The sequence below is a fragment of the Rhincodon typus genome, chromosome 31, assembly GCF_021869965.1.
Source record: "Rhincodon typus isolate 14 chromosome 31, sRhiTyp1.1, whole genome shotgun sequence".
NCBI classification, from domain to species: domain Eukaryota; kingdom Metazoa; phylum Chordata; class Chondrichthyes; order Orectolobiformes; family Rhincodontidae; genus Rhincodon; species Rhincodon typus.
This window is the reverse complement of record NC_063362.1, coordinates 20,727,113-20,747,610: the sequence shown is the minus strand read 5'-3', so window position 1 is coordinate 20,747,610 and position 20,498 is coordinate 20,727,113. Positions and strand designations below refer to the sequence as shown.

Genomic DNA, 20,498 nt, shown 5'->3' with positions numbered 1-20,498 from the left:
AAGGAGCAGGTTCCCTTCCTGTTCCTGTGTTGTAGCCTCCTTTGATGTGTTCCCCATTTAAAGGGGGGACCCAACCTGTCAATCCAACTGGCCTCTGGACCAGGACAGTTGCACAGTGGTAATGTTGCTGGACTAGTAATCCAAGACCCAAGCTATTAGGGAACACAGTGGGGTAAGATGCCTCCACAATTGCTGGCGGAATTTAAATTAATAAATCTGGAATTAAAAGCTATCTCAGTAACGTTGACCATGAAAGTATCATAAAAAACCCATCTGCTTCGCAATTGTCTTTTAAGGAAGGAAATCTGACATCTTTAAAATAAAACAAAATTGTGGATGCTGGAAATCTGAAAGAAAAACAGAATTTCTGGAGAAATTCAGCATATCTGGCAGCATCTGTGAAGAGAAAGCAGAGTTAAGTTTTGGTAGAGAAAGCAGAGTTAAGTTTTGGTTAAGTTCAGGGTTAACCCTCTGAAGAAGGGTCACTGGACCTGAGTTCAGGGTTAACCCTCTGAAGAAGGGTCACTGGACCTGAAATGTTAACTCTGCTTTCTCTTCACAGATGCTGCCAGGACTGCTAAGTTTTTCCATCAATTTCCGTTTTTGAAATGATATATTTACCAAGTCTTACATGATTCTGGACCCACATCAATTAGGTTAACTTGTAACTGAAGCAAGCCACTCATTTATATCAATCCATTGCAGGAAAGAATATAATTGGATGGACTACCCAGGATCAACCAGGCCCCAAGAGCAATGTTCACCATGTAGTGCATGCAGTGCAGATGGAATGCAGCAATTAAAAAAGGATCTTTACAAGGTGCACCAGCATCTTTTCAAGAGCAATTGGAGATGAGCAGCCAATTCTGGCTCTACCAGCAATGCTCACATCCCATGAAAGAATGGAAAAAAAAAACCTGCCGAAAAAGAACGATGCATAATATGTAATCAAAATACCTTCCTGCTTATTCAAACTTTGCCCCAGTCAGGGTCAAAGCTAATGACTCTCTCCCCAATAATCCCAACCACTCAATCACAAATATTGCTTAATTCCAGTTCCAAAATATTTCTTGCCTGCACCTCTATGCTCCTGATATCTTTATATCCCACATCATCAACTGATGAGGTGTGACTTGAAGTCATAGATTTCTGGCTCAGAACTGGGAGTGATTCTATAAAGAACAAAACTTGAGTTCTCTCTGTAAGTAAAATTCCTCCCATCATTACTTAATGGTAAAGTCCTGGGGAGTGTTGTTGAACAAAGAGACCTTGGAGTGCAGGTTCATAGTTCCTTGAAAGTAGAGTCGCAGGTAGATAGGATAGTGAAGGCGGCGTTTGGTATCCGTGCCTTTATTGGTCAGTGCATTGAGTATAGGAGTTGGGAGGTCATGTTGCAGCTGTACAGGACATTGGTTAGGCCACTTTTGGAATACTGCGTTCAATTCTGGTCTCCCTGCTATAGAATGGATGTTGTGAAACTTGCAAGGGTTCAGAAAAGATTTAAAGATTTTGCCAAAGTTGGAGGATTTAAGCTACAGGGAGAGGCTGAATAAACTGGGGCTATTTTCCCTGGAGCGTTGGAGACTAAGGGATGACCTGATAGAGGATTATAAAATCATGAGGAGCATGGATAGGGTAAATAGACAAGATCTTTTCCCCACGTTGGGGGAGTCCAAAAATTGAATGGCATAAGTTTAAGGTGGGAGGGGAAAGATTTAAAAGGGACCTAAGGGGCACCTTTTTAATGCAGATGGTGGTGCATGTATGGAATGAGATGCCAGAGGAAGTGGTGGAGACTGGTACAATTACAACATTTAAAAGGCATCTGGATGGTTATATGAAAAGCAAGTGTTTACAGCGATATGGGCCAAATGTTGGCAAACGGACTAGATTTATTTAGGATATCTGGTCGGCATGGACGAGGTGGACTGAAGGATCTGTTTCTGTGCAGTCCATCTCATTAATTCCTGTTGTGTACTCCCACAACAGTTTCACAAAAATTAATAAAATTAAAAACTTCACTGCCTCTGTGTCCAAAGAGCTCATGCTGCATCATTCTCTTAGCCAGGATAACGTTTCAGCAGATAAATCAGTCTCATTGAGTATGTCTGGTGAATGCAATGATAGAATCCAGTGGGGTACAAGTGAAATTTATAATTAAAATCTATTTTAAACAATAATGATTCCAGTTATGTGCTATCACACAATAGATATACCATGAAGCAAAAAGATGTTGCCATGAGGCCTGAGCTGCAGGGACAATATTTACTGCACGTCTTGAGTAGGTGAAGGAACCACAAGGATTCCAAACAAATATATAAATTGTGCTTGTGAAAGGTCAATGAATTGCAGAATTATTGCATAAATATTCAAGAAGGAGTTTTATTTTGAAATAAAAACACACCATTCATGATTGCACTGTGGTAATGTAGTAACAACGCTATACAGTAATGAAATATTAAATATTTTACAAGCTTTCATAATTTATCCAGTTTACACTGTGGGATTAAAATATCAGACAATGGTTGCCAGTAGTGATTTACTTTGGCATCTTGCCCTTTCTCTCCCTCTCCTGAAGGCACTAACTCTACATGGCACTACAGTTCCTTAGGTGCGAATCACATTCTGTTAACTTGTCCAGCTGACCTATTTAATGCCCAACGTACACAGCGAGCAGTAAATAGCTATTCAAACATGGAGGGCATCACAAATAGTCCAATCATGTCCTCATTCAACTTCCAGTAAGAACCATCAGTAGAAATCAGAGACGGGAACATAAATACTGCCCGAGTTCCGATGTGAGCCCTTCAGGCTAATTCCAAATGCAGCACCTCGACTGCTACTCTAGCTAAAGATTAGCTAACTCAGACATAAAGATCTAAATTGTTTTTGTACAATTCCCAAATCTTGACTGGGACACAGTACACAATGGTGCTAATTAAATGCAATTCTCTTCATTCATTATCTAACAGGATTAGCATTAATAGCAAAATTAATCGAACAAAATTGCTTCATGCCATTGCCTTCAGTTGCCGCATATATTTTGAAGCAGAAATATTTATTTGTGTGAATCCGGCTGCTCTTCACCAATACAAGTGTTCAATACAGACCTGTAACTTTTAGATGCTGAAACAATCTTTCTTTCTGTCACGCCCCAAATTAGCAATTAAAATGTCTTGAAAGCAATTTAAATATTCTTCCCTGAAAGATAAGTTTTACTTCGTATGTATGTTAGCACAATGAACAGATTATTTCAATGCTGGTTAGTACCTCAATTGTGCAATGTCATCCACACATTAAAATACCAAACATTCAACGACTGATTTATTTCTCACCCTCTCCTTGCATTACACAAATCTGATACAAATTCAATGAGCTGCAATGGAAATATACAGCTAGAACAACAGCAACTGATCAGCACTCAGTGATAATTAATTCCTTTTCAAACCAGGGCACTGAGATTTGGGAATTTTCGAAGTGAGTTAGACCAATATAACAGCATATATTCGTTCGTTCATAATCCAGAAAAATTACAGCTTCTCCTTGTTATAAAAATAAAACTGTTTGCGAAGAAAGTTGAAGGAACCAGGGATCTGCTTGTATACACCTTTAGCTTCCTTGTTTTCTGAAATGCTTCTTGTCACCTGAAAAATAGATATATCTGAACCACTTGTTCCAAATTTGTCACAAGCAAGCCACATGATGATGCACAGGCCCAACTGCCCATATGAAAAACAAAATATAGACAAACTTGTAAAAAGCCAAAATGTATTCAGCCAGCCTCGGGCTATGGAAGTATATCAGAATCGATCTATGGGTTCCCTGATTTCAACCCTGGTGGCTACAATTCAACTCGATAAATATCGGGTGAACTGGTCCAAGTCCTCTCTTCTGATTGCTTTTATTGACTTGTGCTTGGAATGCATGTACGAACACATAATCAGGCTTGACTGTGAAGCAAAGAGCTTGATAACACTCATTTACACAGCATCTTACGTGAGAAATGGCCAAATCAGGGAGCGTGCCCAGTGCCTCCAAACCAAATTCCAACAAGATCAATATCTTCAGGAAAAGAACTAATAATAAAATGTAAAAAGAAAGTCATTCTACTCAACTTGTTCTTGTTGATGTTTCAAGTACTTGGTGTTGTTGATAAAGTTTCAGAAAATGTCTACACTGTGCTCACTTCATGTAAATAACAATTATATATGTGTCCTTCCAAATTTAGCTGTATTTTGAGACGTCAAATTGAGTTGAATATATCGACCAGTAATATGGTCTATCGTGTACTGGTAGTGATGGGAGCATTTTAAAGGTATAAAGTATTTAATTAGAGTAAGATGTACGAAGAACAACTGTTTCCTACAATACATTGATAACAATAAACTAAGTAAATCTGTGAGAACAATGTACATTCACTAATTCAAATATAGTTGCCCAGATTTCAATTGTTCACAAACTTCCAGCATTACACCCCTCTACAAATTAAGAAAACAAATTTAAAAAGCTCATTCCGATTAGTAAAGATCTAACATAGGACTGGGGTGTTGTTACTTGTGATAGATATCTGTGAAACTTATTAGCAGGTGAATCAAAATACAACAAAAACATCCCAAGATACTTAAATAAGAACAGTAGCAAAACCATTTTTGACATTGACCTAAGGAAGGAGATACTGGGAGGGATTTAATCAATGGGATAGATTTTAAGAAGCATCACGAAAGAGGAAAAAAGGGACAGAGAAATACAGGGATTTAGGAAGGGAATTCCCAGGCTTAGGGCCAAAGCAGCTAGAAGCACAGCTGCTGATGGTGCAACAATTGAAATATGGAATGTACAAAATGCCACAATTGGAGAAATGCAAATACACTCAAGTAGCGTAGTGTTAGGGAAGTTAGAGAATTTAAAGGGCAAGGCTGAGGAACTTAAGATTAAGGCATCGTTGGACTGAGAGCTAGGTCAACATGCACAGGACTGATGGGTGAATGGGATTCAATGTGAGTTTAAAAGTGTGTAGAATTTTAGTTCAGCATGTTTATTCAGAGTGGAAGATGTAGGGTGGACAGAAAAATATTAGAATCATCAGAACCTGTGCCAAAGTTCAGCGTGCTGAGACCAAACCCAAGTCTCAATCAATGGTATTATACTCAAAATAAAATAAAACAACCCTCACCCTCGTTAAAAGTGTTTGTAGATCATCTGAATGAGCATATTTACTGAAAATATTCACCAGTGTTTTCATGTACCAAGATCCATCCTTTTTATGTCGCCAGGACACATATCCTAAAGGAAAAGTTTGTAAATATCTGAATAACTCTTTGTTGCTTATCATAATAGGAGAAATAAATCTTAGTCACTAATTTGTTTATGCTGCCCAAGTATTATGTTGAGCTAATTACAGCCCAGAATATAGTCAAGGAGTAACTCTCAAAGCTGTGACTGCATATCAAAACCTGATTCAGTACAGGCCAATGGCTGGATGCAGCATGACACCCTAGAATCACTGCTGTTCCCCAGAGTCTCAATAATTTCAGGCCATTCAATAAGGTTCAATAATGATTATACATGTTCTGAATACAATATATAGTATTGCATCTAAAGAACACACATAATAAGATATCAAGAAAAAGAACAGATTTGAATATATTTACAGCCCTTGAGTTACATTATCTGCTAACAATCAGAAAAGAACTTTTAACTTTAAGAATCATCAGCGGGAACACAAGTTATTCAGATTGGCAAAAAGCAGGAAGTGAGGTTCTACAGGGATCGTTGCTGGGACCACTGCTGCTCACTATTTTCATAAACAATTTGAAGTGTAGTTTCATAAATGTAAATAGTGAACAACAGTGGTCCCAGCACTGATCCTTACGGAACACGTTCAATAAAAGAAAGGGCTGAGTGTTGACCTGATAGAGTTCATAAGATTATGACCAAGTTTGCTAGATTAAGCACAGAAAAGAAATTTCCTCTTGTTTGGGTGGGCGAATGGGTTGATCAAATGTAGGGTCATAAATATAAAGCAGACACCTGGGAATCCAATAGGAATTTCAGGGATAGCATTTTACTCAGCGTGGTAAAAATATGCAGCGCACTAACAAAGTGAAGAGCAAGATGCATTTAAGGAAAGCTCGAAAATCATGAGGGAGTGCAACGTAGAAGATTGAGTTGATATCCATTTATCTGAAAAGGGAAGGAATGATGTTTCTGTGGAGCATAAACACTAGCATGGACCAGATGGCCCAGATAACTGGGTTCTGTGCTGTACATTCTAAGTTAGCACTCAACATTTAGGCTTCTCGTTGTCATGGACATCCATTGAGTAATATTGTGTTCTCTTCAATGTTCCAAAATTAATTTCAAAGCCAAAATGCCTTTACACCTTTTGGAAACCTCTTTTTGCTAATTGACAAGAGCCATTAATCTCATTCAATGATGTTTAAAGTTCACTGATGAATGGAAAATACAACTGTGCTTTAGTTGAATTGCCAGAAATGGAAATGCTTCATTTTCAAGCATCGATATTCACAATTTTGATAGGCATGAAAATCACAAGATGGGAATTGACATAGTTCAGGAAAAATGTTGTAAACTGACTGATGCTAGCTGCTTGAGCCTAAGAAATGCAACAATAGTGACATTCACTTGGAACTACAGCTAACATGGATCAAATCATTCTGCTTGGAAGGTACTAACTGGGCAGATAAAGGTACCTGGGAAAGTAGAATATGAAACCAAAATATCACTGGGGGTTGGTAAGCTGGATACTGCATCAGGCTCATCTTCTGCTGGACATGGAGTTGCATCAGTCTGCAAGCTAACAGCATCAAAGGGTATAGAAAGAGCACTATCCACCTCCTCGGCTGTCTTGAATCCTGTATCCTTCAAATCTGTAAGGAACAAAACATTTCAATGTAATGCTGTTAAAATACAAACTCAATATGTATGTTTTTCAGATGACTGGAATGCTCCATGATAGTGTGCAAAAGTGATCCCCTCTTGCCAGAATCATTCTGGTCGTACTGCTGGTCTATTCCACTCGTGGTTTCTTTTGTCCTCCCTCTCCAGCTGTGGTCTCTTTTGGTGTTGCACTGATCACACTTTTCTAAGCAATAAGCAAAAGAGACATTCTCATTCACAGAGGCAAGTGAAACTGATAAAAAGCAGCTTGAGAAAAAGCACATTAGAAAAGAGGCGATAAGACAGTAGAGGCTGGAAGTAAACAGCAACAAAGAATTTCGAAGACAACTGAATAAGTATTTGAAGAATACAGAAAACATGTGGGAAAAGGCAAAAACAATGGGACCGGGGTAGAGAGAGCTCAGTTGCACTAGCATAAGTATGATAACCTTTTCCTGTCTTAAATTTCTGTGTTTCTGTGGAAAAAAAGCAAATGATAATACAAACCTGTGTTTCTGTGGAAAAAAAGCAAATGATAATACAAATGCTAAAACTTAAAACTCTTTTACTTTCTCTGAATGCACACAACATAGAGTAAATCAAATATGGAAATAAGATACGTTTTCATAATTGCTCAGTTCTTGTGCTTATTTTATTTCTGCTCTCAGCATGCTTACAGTGTGAAAGACATATCAATAAAAAGAAAAAGCAGGTGCTTAGATACAAGAGGGGAGCACTAATCCAATTAATCCACAAAGTAACTAATATTGGAACTGCATCAAAAACAATGTAAAGTCATATGTTGTCATGGGCCTTTGAAAAAATGAGCAATATGTTGTAACACATTTTTAAAAAATTTTCACAGGAACACCAAGATGACTAGGCCAGCATTTATTTTCAATTTTAATTTCTCTTGAGAAGATGTAGCCTTCTTGAATTGCTGAGTCTGTGGAGGCTATATGCAGCCATGAAGCTGTTAGGAAGGGAATTCTCAGATTTTTACCTAGTGATGAAGAAGGAATTACAATGCAATTCCGCTTAAGGTGGTGATGGTTTGAAAGGCAACTTGCAGGTGGTAATGTTGCATGCATCTGCTGCCCTTGTCCTTCTAGTATTACACATCATGACTTTGGAAGGTGCTCACGCAGGTGCTCTGGTGAACTGCTACAGTGGATTGTAGACGGTCTACATGATGCCAAAGGTACTTTGGTGATGAAAGAAGCACATATTTAAAATGATTTATAGGGTTCCATTTAAGTGCGCTTGTTCCGAATGATTTCAAGCTTCTTCAGTATTGGTAGAGCTGCACTCATCCAAGCAAGTGAAGAATACTTTATCACAATCCTGGCTTATTGCTTGTGGATAGGTTTTGGGAAGTCAAGAGGCAAATTACTCCCCTCAGAATTTCCAGCATGTGGCACAGATGTTAGTGAGGATGACTTTGAGGAGTAAACTAGGCTGAGTGTACCTTTCTTAAATCCTATCTTTTAAAATGTTTTATTTATTCATTCATTCATGGGATGGTGAGCATTGCTAGCTGGGCCAGCAGTTATTGCTCATCCCTTGTTGCCCCTGAATTGCTTTGGTTGCAGCTGAGTTTTACTTTTGTTATTCTTTGCAGTGAATTGATAAATGGACTATTTTTTCTAGGCCAGTTAACAGTGAACCAGCTGATTGTGCTCCAGATACATATAGGCCAGATGAGAGGGAGACGGCAGATTTGCTTCTGAAAAGTAAACATTTGGGTTTTTGTGACAATCTGAAAGCTTCATGGTCACATTTACTGACATCTTCATTCCCAAAGCCTGTTTTAAAACTGAATTTGAATTCTGAAATTTCCCTGTGGGTTTTAAACACAGATTCTCTTAATTATTGTTCAAGGCCACTGGATTACTAACTGGATTAGCAACATAACCATTCTCCTGGAGTCTCTTGAAAGTAAGTATTTTACTGCTGATCTGAGCTCTTTTTCTACAGTTGAGTTAAAGTACTAATCCTTCCAAACTGTGCAATAAATAGTGCAAGCCAGAGATCAGGCACAAGATGGAAAGATTCTGATAACAGCTATTTAGTGAGGTATTTAAACTAATTCTTAAACACATTCACTGGACACCAATAGTAGCTACATTTACACTTTTTAATGCTTCTAACTGCTGATCTATTTCTATAACTCGGCAACAAATATGGCACCTACCACCACCACAGGCCTGAATGAAGAATAATTTGGGCTTTTCCCGCAACGTTGGGCAGTGTGAACCATCAAAGTAACTAACAATATGCTGAACTGGCACTGATTGGCCCCCATCCACTCCAAAAATTGCTCCAGGAAATTGTCTGTGCTGAGCCTGAGGACAGAAACACATGTATAAAGTTCAACATTATAATACTGTAGAATGCATCTACACACAGGAAATGTTGTAAATGTAGTCGCACACAGTGTATGCCTATAACTAGCTAATATTAGTTACTGTGAAAGGTTTAGCTTACAAACAAATACATGTTGTATACTGACTTCTGTTTGGTAAACTTAACAAGGGAATGAAAATCTTCTGTCTAATTGCTGTACTGTAAATCATCACCCTTGCTCAGAAAGCAGATAAGGAAGTTTGATATGAGAAATGTAGAATACCGGTGTTACAGTAGCACGTGCATTCTGAGGATGCAACAGAGGTACATTATTGGAATGAGATGGAAGACAGTTTATTCTGTATCCAAACTATGCTGTGCCTGACCTGGTTGGGTTTCATGTTTCCAAAAGGTGCCTAAAGTTTAACAATATTCCCCCAGTATAAATATTACTAAGGAAAATTTGTAAAACGTTTCACGTGAGCATGAAGGAAAAGAGATTGTGTTCAGAGATAGTCACTCCTACACATCAATTGAAGGGATTTGTCACACACTATGAGTAGTTTACTTCCCCTGCCTACATCTGTTAGTGTACGTGATTTTCCTGCTTGAAAGCATCCCGCACCATGTAACATTTATTGGTTGAAATGATAATGAAGCTTAAACCAGCTCCTTAACAAATATACATAGGGATGTACCACCATGTGAACTGACATCAGATTACATTGTATCACATTAAGCTAAAATTTATGACCTGGACAAAGGTCTTCTCCATTCTCTAATCAAATTAAGCAGAAATTTAGTAATAGGCAAAAAGCAGCATGTTGTTCCAAAATAATTACTTTATATCCACATGTTCATAGCACAGAAGTTTTTACAGTACAAACTTTGGTCCAAAGGATCGTAATAAACTCATTACCACATCACAGAATGAGGAAACATTGGTCATTTTTTTCATGTGAACTTACTGATTATCATTTAAGAACTGAAGTTTTTCAAAAGCAGTTTGAAGTTCTCTCTCAGACACTTCGTATTGCCCCCCGCCCCGGACCATGACCCCATCACTGAACATCAAGCCATTTTTTTCCCCCAAGACTCTCACTGACATCATCTCCTCAGAGATTTGCCTCTTTAGTGGAGTTTTAGTGAGTTGCCTGCCAGAATTTTGTGGAGCTGTGATGGTGCTTCAAGCGAATGCTAACAGCTAAAAAGCCCCTATAAATCTTTGCGGCTTTTTTTCCAGTAGAGGGCATAGCTTACTTGGCTAAGCCTCGATTACGATCATGTAAAACACAGCAGAAAAGCAGCTACACTTTGCTTCAAATCTTTGTAGACTAAACAGTTTCCCTCCACCCCATTGCTCACACAGATTTCTCACCAATTCCCTATCACCCTGTATATTTTCAGCATATCTTCTCTTTGCTTCAATTTTTCAAAATTACTTGTATTAGGGTTAAAGCCATTGAACCATGCTGGGGACTCCACTTTTTGCAGCAACACTACAGAAACTGGGACCTACACGTTTTTGGGAAACTTAACACTTCCTCATGAGTGTAGAAGCTCAAAGAATGTCCGTAAGCTTGGGAAATCCACCTAACAGTAGCACACCACAAGACAGTAGTAACATTTGTACATTTAGCATGGTTGTTTCTATTATGGAAGAGTAATGATTCCAACTAAGGTTCTGCAGGAATATAATCAGAAACATAGGACAGAAAATGTAGAAAAAAATTGTTTGTGACAGAAGAGAAAAAACATCAAAACAGCAGACAGAAAAACACAAGAGAATTGCACCCTTAATGTTAAATATTACTGACCCACCAGGTTAAATTATGCGTTGCATTTATTGCTTAAGTTACTTGACTCACCTGACTGCCGTGTGAAAGAATAACAACAACACAGCAGTCAAAAGCTGTATGGTCCTTGACAGCTAGACTTTGCAACTCTTTTACCATCACCTGTCGGAGGGAAACATACAGTGTGAGGAAACACCAAGAATCCATGACATAACATCTATTAAAACTAAGACTTTAATAAATCAAGTCACCACATGAAACCACAGTTGAAGTAACTCCACAGAGGCTGGTATCCTGTCACCAAGTCACCCTTTATTCACACATGCATAGTGCTTGATACTGGTCCACCTACCTTGGAACCAACTCTCAGAGTGAACAGGATGTCTGATGCTCTTGTTCTTATCTGTCAGCCAAGGCTCCCTGATTGGACCAAATTAACAGCCCCAATCAGGGAACTCATATTCTATGCTATCCAACTGGCTGACCTCATTCCAATCACTACAACAGTGGGTTGTTCAATTTTACCACAGCAAGTAAAACGTGGCTGGGAGTCAAAAGAGAAAGAAAACATAGGCAGGAGGTATCACTAAGCATTTGTATCTCATATAGCTTCTAGTACGGATCAAGTCATGAAATCTTCTGCTACATTCAACTCCAACTACTGGTTGGGCAGACTAGGACTAGGGTCAACATTTCTGGAATGAGAAAACACTTCAAAGGCTGACATTAGTTTGGAACTCTTCTACAAATGATAATTGATGCCAGTTAATTAACGTTATTAATCTTAAATCTGAGCCCGATAATTTTTTGTTAACTGAAGATACTGAAGAATATGGGCAAAGGCAAGCATATGGTTGGAAATCAGTCATGATTTTATTGAATGGGTAGAACAGATTTGAGTTGCTAAATGACCTACTTCTGTTCTTGTGTTCCTATTATGCAGGAGATTCTTGCAAAGGTGTACCTTGCAAAATTCTAGAAGATGACTGCTAAATTCTAAGAGTAGACATTTTGGATAATACCTAAATTGGTGTGGTTGAAGTTAATTCCAATGAAAATGAAGCAAAGACATTATGCAAAGCTTCTGGTGAATTTGGATAGCTCTCTGTGACACAGTGTGATTAGAGTGGAGAAAATCATACTTCGAGAAAATTCAACAGTTCCTTATTTCTGGCTCTTTGGAAAACTCTTGGTTGTTTCTTAAGCCACAGGTTCCATGCAGTAGGTACCCTTGCTAAGTGAGACAAAGTCTGCGCTGTATTCCACATTGTACACAACCTATGATTACTTATCAAAAGTTATTAATAGTGTACTTGGAAATACTTACATGCTTGGTCAGATTTCTTTTAACAATAACCTCAAACTGTAACTTCTTAAAGAGATTTTCTACGTTTTCACAATCGATGTCAGAACCTGAACGACAAGTCAAACCACTGCTTGGAAAGAAATCCACATTGTTGATGATCAAGCATAAGCCACAAGGTTCAGCGTCCATTTTATAAATCTAGACATAGGCAAGGGAGACATGAAAATCCACAGAAACTGAACACAATCTGAAAATGGAATATAATTTTTGCTCAATACAGTCTTTCTGAATAATTTGATGTCATTTTCTTCTCCCTAAAACTATAAATTATGATAATTAAAGAGGACAAATCAAGAAAAAAACGGATGAGGTAAAGGGGGTTCAGCAGGATACTAATCTATTAGAATCCTCACAGTGTGGGAGCAGGCCATTCAGCCCACTGAATTCATACCAACCCTCTGGAGAGCATCCCACCCAGACCCATCCTGCATTTTCCCATGGCTAACCCAGCTAGCCAGCACATTCCTGGACACTATGGGCAATTCAGCATGGCCAATCCAACTAACCTGCACATCTTTGAACTGTGGGAGGAAAGCAGAGCACCACACAGACAAGGGGAAAACGTGCAAACTCTGGACAGACAATCGCCCGAGGCTGGAATCAAACATGGATCCTTAGCCCTATGAGGTGGCAGTGCTAACCACTGAGCCACTGTGCCGCCCGATGGTGATGACAAACATGTTTCTACTTATGCAGAGCATTTGCAGCCTCCAAACTAGGGACCACAGTTATAAGAGAGGCACTAATAAATTAAAAAGAAATTTCTTTTCTCAGAAAGAATGACTGATGAGAAGGTTGGATATAAGCACGGCTAAGATAAATAGACTTAGTCGGTGCAGCGAGAAGGATTAAAAGGATGTGTTGATAGGGTTAGATAAACTGAACTGAATGGTTGGAAGCTCATCTTAAATGTAAACTTAGAACATTGTACTCCGATTTAAACTACCTGTGTATGTAAATGATGCAGCAAACTGATATTTGGTGGTTAAAAATCAGTTAGTTAAATTGAACACTTTTGAATTCAGAATGTATCAGCACGCAAATAAGTGCTGAATTTTATTATTTTAAACATGCTTTCTCACTGATATAAAGCCAAGCTGAGGGATATCAGTGAGAGGATATGGAACACTCTGTTAGTCAACATCTGTCAGGTCAGTTGCAACAGATACAGGGCAATGCTTCTCTACTCTGATGATGTATCTGAACTGTGGGGCAACAAACAATCGGCACTTATTGTATCACTGGGAATTTTTTCAACTTCCATCACACTATATCTATTTAACTATTCTTAAGAAGCAGTTCTAATTCATAACCAAATAGTAAAATCTTGTGCTGTAAATACATGTATATTATGACATGGACTGAGGTGAACCAATTTGTTTCACAAATGGTTCTTATAAACTGCAGCCAGACTGTTTTTTTCCATCAAGTTAAAATCACTAAAATCCCATGTCCCTGAATAAAACAGTGTGATTATCAGCCAGTCCTCATTTTATATCTATCTTCTTGCCACGTTTGTTTTCACCTTGGTAAAAGATACAAGACCATTATAAGATGTGGGAGCAAAATTAGTCTCCACCCTCCAACGTGGTCCTGGCTGATCTGATAATCCCCAACTCCACTTTCCTGCCATTTCCCTAACATAAGAAATAAAAACCTGAGTAGAACACATGGCCCATAAAACCTGGCCTGCACGTCAATGCAATCACAACTGATCTTCTGCTTCAACTCCACTTTTCTGCCCACTCACCATATCCCTTAAACCTCCAGAAACCAACAATTTATCTCAGCCTTTATATATTATTGCTGGCCCTTCTACAACTCTGTAGCATAGAGAATTGCAAATATTCAGAACACTTTGAGTTACGAAACTTCTCACCTTAGTCCTAAGTTATCAATCCCTTATTCTGAGACTATACTGTGTTCTAGATTCCCCAGCCAAAGAAAACACGGTGTTTATCTTGTAAAGCTTGTTCAGAATTGTGCATGTTTCAATCAGATCGCCTCTCATTCTTCTAAACTCCAGGCAGTACAGGCCCATTTAATCACCCTTTTATCATAGGATAAACTTCATGTGAAGAAGGCAAATGGTACATTGGCCTTCATAGCAAAAAGGTTCAAGTAGAAGAGCAGTGATGTCTTCCTTCAATTGTATAGGTCTTTGGTGAGACCACACTTGGCGTATTGTGTGCAGTTTTGATCTCCTTACATGAGAAAGGATGTTCTGGCTATGGAGGGAGTGCAACAAAGGTTTACCAGACTGATTCCCGAGATGGCAGGACTGGTGCATGAAGGCAGACTGGATCATTCAGGACTATATTCACTAGAGTTTAGAAAAATGGGGTGGGGATGAATCTCATAGAAACTTGTTAAATTCTAAGAGGACTAGACTGGATAAATGCAGGAAAGATGCTTCCAATAATCGGGGAGTTCAGAACCTGGGGTCACAGTCTAAGTTTCTGGGATAGGCCATGTAGGAGTGAGATGAGGAGAGATTTCTTCATCCAGACAGCAGACAGCCTATGGAATTCTCTACCACAGAAAAAGAATTACGCTAAAACATTGAAATGTTTTCCGGAAGGAATTAGGTATAGTTCTTAGGACTAAAGCGATTAAAGAAAATTCATAGAAAGCAGGAACAGGGTACTAAATTGAATGATCAGCCATCATCATATTGAATGTGCAGCAGGTTTCAAAAGCCAAATGGCCTACTCATGTTCCTATTTTCTATGTTTGTCAACCCAGGGACCAATCTAGTGAACCCTTGCTGCACTGCCTCCAATGCAAGAACATCAATGCAAATATGGAAATCAAGACTGTGCACAGTCTGCTTTTTCCAAAGTTGTGATCTCACCAAAGCCCTATACAATTGTAGCAAGACTTCCTTCTTATTGTTCTCTAAACTCCTTAAAATAAAGGCCAACATGCTGTTTGCCTTCCTATAATTTGTTGCTGCATCTGCATGCTAACAATCTGTGTTCCGTATGCAAAGACACCCAAATCATAGAGCCATGCAACATGGAAACAAACCCTTCAGGCCAACCAGACTATGCCAACCATAAACCCAAATGAAACTAGTCCCGCCTGCCTGCACTTAGCCCATATCCCTCCAAACATTTCTTAATCATGTGCTTATCTAAATGTCTTTTAAATGTTGTAACAACACCCGCATCCATTACTTCCTCTGGAATTTCATTCCACACACAAACCACGCTGTGTACAAAAACTGCCCCTCATGACTATTTTAAAACCTTTCTCCTTTCATCTTAAAAATATGCCCCCGTGTCTTGAAATCCCACCCTAGGTAAAAGACAGCTACTAGTCACCTTATCAATATCCCTCATGGTTTTATAAATCTCTGTAAGGCCACCCCTCAACCTCCTATGCTCTGGTGAAAATAACCCAGTCTATCCAGGGTCTCCTCAGAACTCAAACCCTTCGTCTGAATGTAATCATTTAGAAGTTAGTAGCTGAATATATGTAAACACAGAACAGCTGCATTCAACTTCAATTTAGGACTGAATTATTCCCCTTACAATACAACATCCTATACAAGATACAACAAATAAACAGTCTGAACAGACATTGCTATATTATACTCACCATGTCATCGTGTAGTCTTTTTATAGTTGGCTTACCAAGAACTATATCAGTGACTGAACCTGAAACACAAGAACACAAAATCATGACGAGCTCATATAAAAATTCTTTGAGATATTTACAGCTACATGTCCAAATTCCCAACTGTCCACTCTTTGGTTTCCCATTCACCTCATTACTTCTCCAGCTGTCATCCAAATTGACACTCTTTCTTCTCCACATTTCGATGTCCTTATCCCCAGTAAAGTCTTATTCCTCCCCGTCTTGATGAGTCCCCTGGTTTGCCCCATTTGTTCTCTCAGGTCCAAGAAATGCAGACTTAAACAAATATGATGCTCAAGTGGTTTAGGCACCATCACTAGATCTTACTGGATTACTCAAGCGCAGTTAGACGTCATGCTCCTTCACCAAAAATTCCTACCTCCCCTGGAGAACGTGAACCTCAAGCCACTTTCCTTAACTAGCAACTGTACTTTGAATCTCCTTCCCCTTTGCTCTCCAACCTAGAGATCATGGACTTCATTGTCAAATCAGACAATCTGTTCAGTTACTTTCCTTACCTTTGCCCATCAAGTCAAACCTCTCCTCTCTGCCTTCTCCCCAATCTTGATCCTGCTTCATTATTCACTTTGTGTCTCATTTCCCCAAATGCTCTATCCAAGCTTAACTTGTCCATGAAACTACCTCTACCTCACAAAACCAACGCAAAGAAAAACAACTCCCGATACTTAGGTTGTCATAAACTACCACCCAGGCTCCAAGTGCCATTTCCTTGAATATGTTGCTTCTGATATTTGTGCCTATCTTTCCTGCAAATTCAAATTTTGCCTTCAGATTTCTACCCTGAACCAGAGTCCAGATCAGACTCACAAAACATATCCTCTGTGACTGTGACCATGATGTAGTTTCTTCTCAACCACTGCATCCCTCACATGGTTTTCACATGATCTCCCTCTTTTATGCAACTGAATGGAATTGCCCTCGTCTGGGTTAATCTTATCTGTACAATGGAGCTAGAGCAATAGTTATTTTTTTCATTTGTCTCATCACCGTGGTGTCTGAATTGATCCTTGACCCAGTCCTCCTCTGATCTACATCTAAATATCATTCCTTAGAGACATGGGGTCAGCATCTACATGTCCAGGTCTACCTTTTGACCACCTCCTTTGACTATCCCAATGCCTCTGCATTGTCAGACCACTTTACTGACATCTAGTCCCAGCTAAGTTGTGTTTTCCTCATTAAATTTTGGGAAACCATTTGTTCCCTTGTGCTCACTACTTACATTAGCTCCTGGTCTATCAATTTCCCGATTTAAAATTCTTATCCTTGTTATCCGTGTCCCTCCTTATCTCTGCAATATATTCTCGGCCCGCAGTGAACTAATTTATAACAAAAACAATACTCACATTTAATCAACTTTCCCTTACGGGGAATTGAGAACAAAAACCATCTAATCCCGGACTTCCTATCTTCCATTCCCAATGCTTATTTAACATATTCCAGCTTCACTGTCCTCATGTGTCTTCCTAAAATTCTGAACCACTTGCTAACAGAGGACCTCAGTTATGCTGTACCATATTTTGCACCATTTAACCCTCTTACCCATTAGTCTCCTTTTAACTCTTTTGATAAGTCCTCAGTGGGTGGAAAGGAAGGGGAAAGCAACTGTTCGACACCTGCCTAAACACTATGGCTGGAATTTTATAGTCACAAGTTCATAGGTACAAAATGGTCCTAAATTAGCCACTAAATAATCAGAACAGGGTTCAAGTAAATCCACATTGCCAAGCCATCAGTTTCTATAACACAATCAGATTCCTTACATTGAATAGGGTGAGAAACCTGGGTGTCCTGCTGCACAGGATTATATTTTATTGTAGGTTGAACCGGTCTAACGAAGGTGGAGGAGCTATTTTGGATAGACAGCCCCTCTTGCAGTAAATCAGCCAGTTCATATTGCTTGCTTTCTTTCAGACTTTCGAAAAAAGCATGAAATGCTCCTGACCCACGAGTCTGCAGATCAGTTATCAACTGACGGGCTTGGTCCCTGCGCGTGCCTGAATTCTGCAGTCAAAGAAAATTCAGTCAACTGCATGTTGATAATCATCATTTAAATACATTAATTTCCAACCTAATCAGTATTCATATACAGTCACAATGTTAGCTAGCATTTCGTTTATTCAAATGGCAAATGTTCCAAAATAATACTAAAAACCAAAGACAAAAATAGAAATCGCTGAGAAAGCTCAGCAGGTCTAGCAGCATCTGTGGAGAGAAATCGGAGTTAAAATGTTTCAAGTCGAGTGACCCTAAAAACCAAAAGACAAATTTCAGCCAAAAATAGGATAGGGAAATCTTCAGCACGTATACAGCAACATTATTGCAAACAATGTAAACGTTCAAATACTGCTATTCCTATCTTAAACTGTGCTGATTAGGTCTTAAACATGATGCTTTGAAATTCCCTCACTCTCCCTTTTCAGACATCTCCTGTCTCAATGCTGTCCCCACCCTCGAACATTCATTTATAACTGTGGACAACTGATTCACTCTTTCCCCAAGTATAACTGCCATATCTTATTATTATGTTATTATTTACCAACAACACAAAGTAGAGGTTATAAACTAGACCTTTGGAGAAGTTGCTTCAGCTCAGTCCAACAACGTTCATTGTATTTCCCCAATAAAACAGGTGAACACTTAGGTTCTGGAGAAGTATAAATATGATTTGGAACCTATTTAAACATGTAGAGCTAGATTTATTTTAAATCCTTGAACCCAGTGCATTATCAAAGATAGGGCCAAAACACAAAAGGATTATAAAATTGTGTCAGCATTTAATAGCCTGTCTTCTATTAGGGAAACAATTGTAAGAGATATGCAAAGGGAATGAATGGCAGTCCCACAGACAAAAGAAAGCAGATTTGTTTAAGACTTACGTATAAAGTAATTTAATATAGACAAGAGATCATGAAAGAAACAGGCAGACAAAAAGTAGCAAAACACTTTATTCAAACTGACCTAATTTTCTTAAACGTTTGTTGCACATTACCATTTGCAATGCTTAATGTGTGATTAACCTCAGATGCAATCATGCTGAACATTAAATAGGAATATAAATTAATACAGAAGATCCAAATAAGAACGTAACTAACTGTTTGAATTGCGCAGCTGTATATCAAAACATAAACAGATCTTAAAGTAACCCTGCTATTGAAGTTTACACAACTGACTGGGATTTGTTACACTTACTGCATATTATCTACAAATTTAATTAAACTGCGAATGTAGATAATACATAATATGTGCCTCCTGCTGACATGCTGAGGTTCCACAGATGATTGCAGATACCTCATCCTGAGTCCAAGGACCCCAGACATAGACAAGGACATTCGACTATGTGCAGCCTCACAGTCGAGTTCAAGTTCTCACCGAAACAGCAACTATCCTGCCTTCCCATCGAAATTTGCAGCAGTTGACCGGGAGAAGAAGGCTTTTCTTAAAAGAAAAAGCGAGAGAGAGAAAACCTATCTGTCTGGATCTTTTGTTCGGACTGTGCCTGACCCGGACTCCCTCTCACACCTTAACTTCCTCTATCATGTCATCGGTGAAAATGCCTTTCTCCGTCAGAAAGTCGTAAAGGAGCTCGGGCTGCAGTTTTTTCACCAGCTGTACGCGGTTCCTCTGCAGCAGGTTTCTGTGATGCTGGTTCATCTTTTTTTCAGTCAGAAAGTCCCCCACAGGCGTGAGGAGGACCCGAACTGGAAACTATCAGACCCTGACCTTCAGCAAATGGCAGCCAGATAGTTCCGGGTGTGGTGGAGGCAATCTCCCAGCTAAACCAGACTATTCAAAGGACAAATGGGAATGACATGAGTGATAAATAATATTGACCTACTTAAAAAAAAACATGTAAAGTACTTGCCATTTAGAAAATAACTCTGAATGTAGACACTTGATAGAGTTCATACTTACAATTTGAAAAATAACTTAATTAATATAACCACTTGACAGAGGTCATTCCTTTATTTTTGACCATTTGTCTCTTTAGTTTGCAGTGCCTGGTACTGTACGGTTTAAGAATGTCTGCTATTTTGAGGGTCATGTGCTAATTTCTTTCCCCAGCTGTATGCCCAAAACCAGCAGAATCCGGTATTCCTGACCTGTGGGTACAACCAGCCTAATTTTAGGAAATCTATCTCACCCCACATAGTTTTCATTGAATCAGTGGATTATTATGCTGCAGGAAAAGGCTAATCGTGTCTGCATCAGTTCTGTGACCTAGTGCCAATAATCTCCTGCCTTTTTCCCATATCCCTGCACACCATTTCTATCCAATTAATTATGCTATGCCCTCTTGAATGTCTCAATTGAACCTGATGTTTGTAAATTATTGGATTCCAAATACAACATTGCTCCTATCTGTTTGATGTGTTAATTGTGATGTACTTCACTCTGCATTAAGAACTACCTTCTGATATCAATCC

General features: G+C 38.9%; 2 protein-coding genes across 4 annotated transcripts in view; one reads left to right on the top strand and one right to left on the bottom strand.

The window, feature by feature from the left end:
* The window catches only part of micos10 (mitochondrial contact site and cristae organizing system subunit 10), a 401,440-nt gene that overhangs the window by 265,130 nt on the left and 115,812 nt on the right, over nt 1-20,498 (top strand). The window lies entirely within an intron of this gene.
* On the bottom strand, nt 2,365-19,857 carry casp9 (caspase 9, apoptosis-related cysteine peptidase). 2 transcript variants are annotated; one of them, XM_020527809.2, is made up of 9 exons: nt 19,594-19,857; nt 17,835-18,075; nt 16,012-16,070; nt 12,370-12,546; nt 11,115-11,204; nt 9,095-9,245; nt 6,714-6,890; nt 5,174-5,283; nt 2,365-3,644 (listed from the first exon to the last, which is right to left on the bottom strand). In XM_020527809.2, the coding sequence occupies exons 1-9, from the start codon at nt 19,723-19,725 to the stop codon at nt 3,531-3,533; spliced, it is 1,251 nt and encodes a 416-aa protein (XP_020383398.1). In that variant the 5' UTR covers nt 19,726-19,857; the 3' UTR covers nt 2,365-3,530. The 2 variants fall into 2 exon arrangements, with proteins under 2 accessions (XP_020383398.1, XP_020383413.1); XM_020527824.2 differs by lacking the exon at nt 5,174-5,283.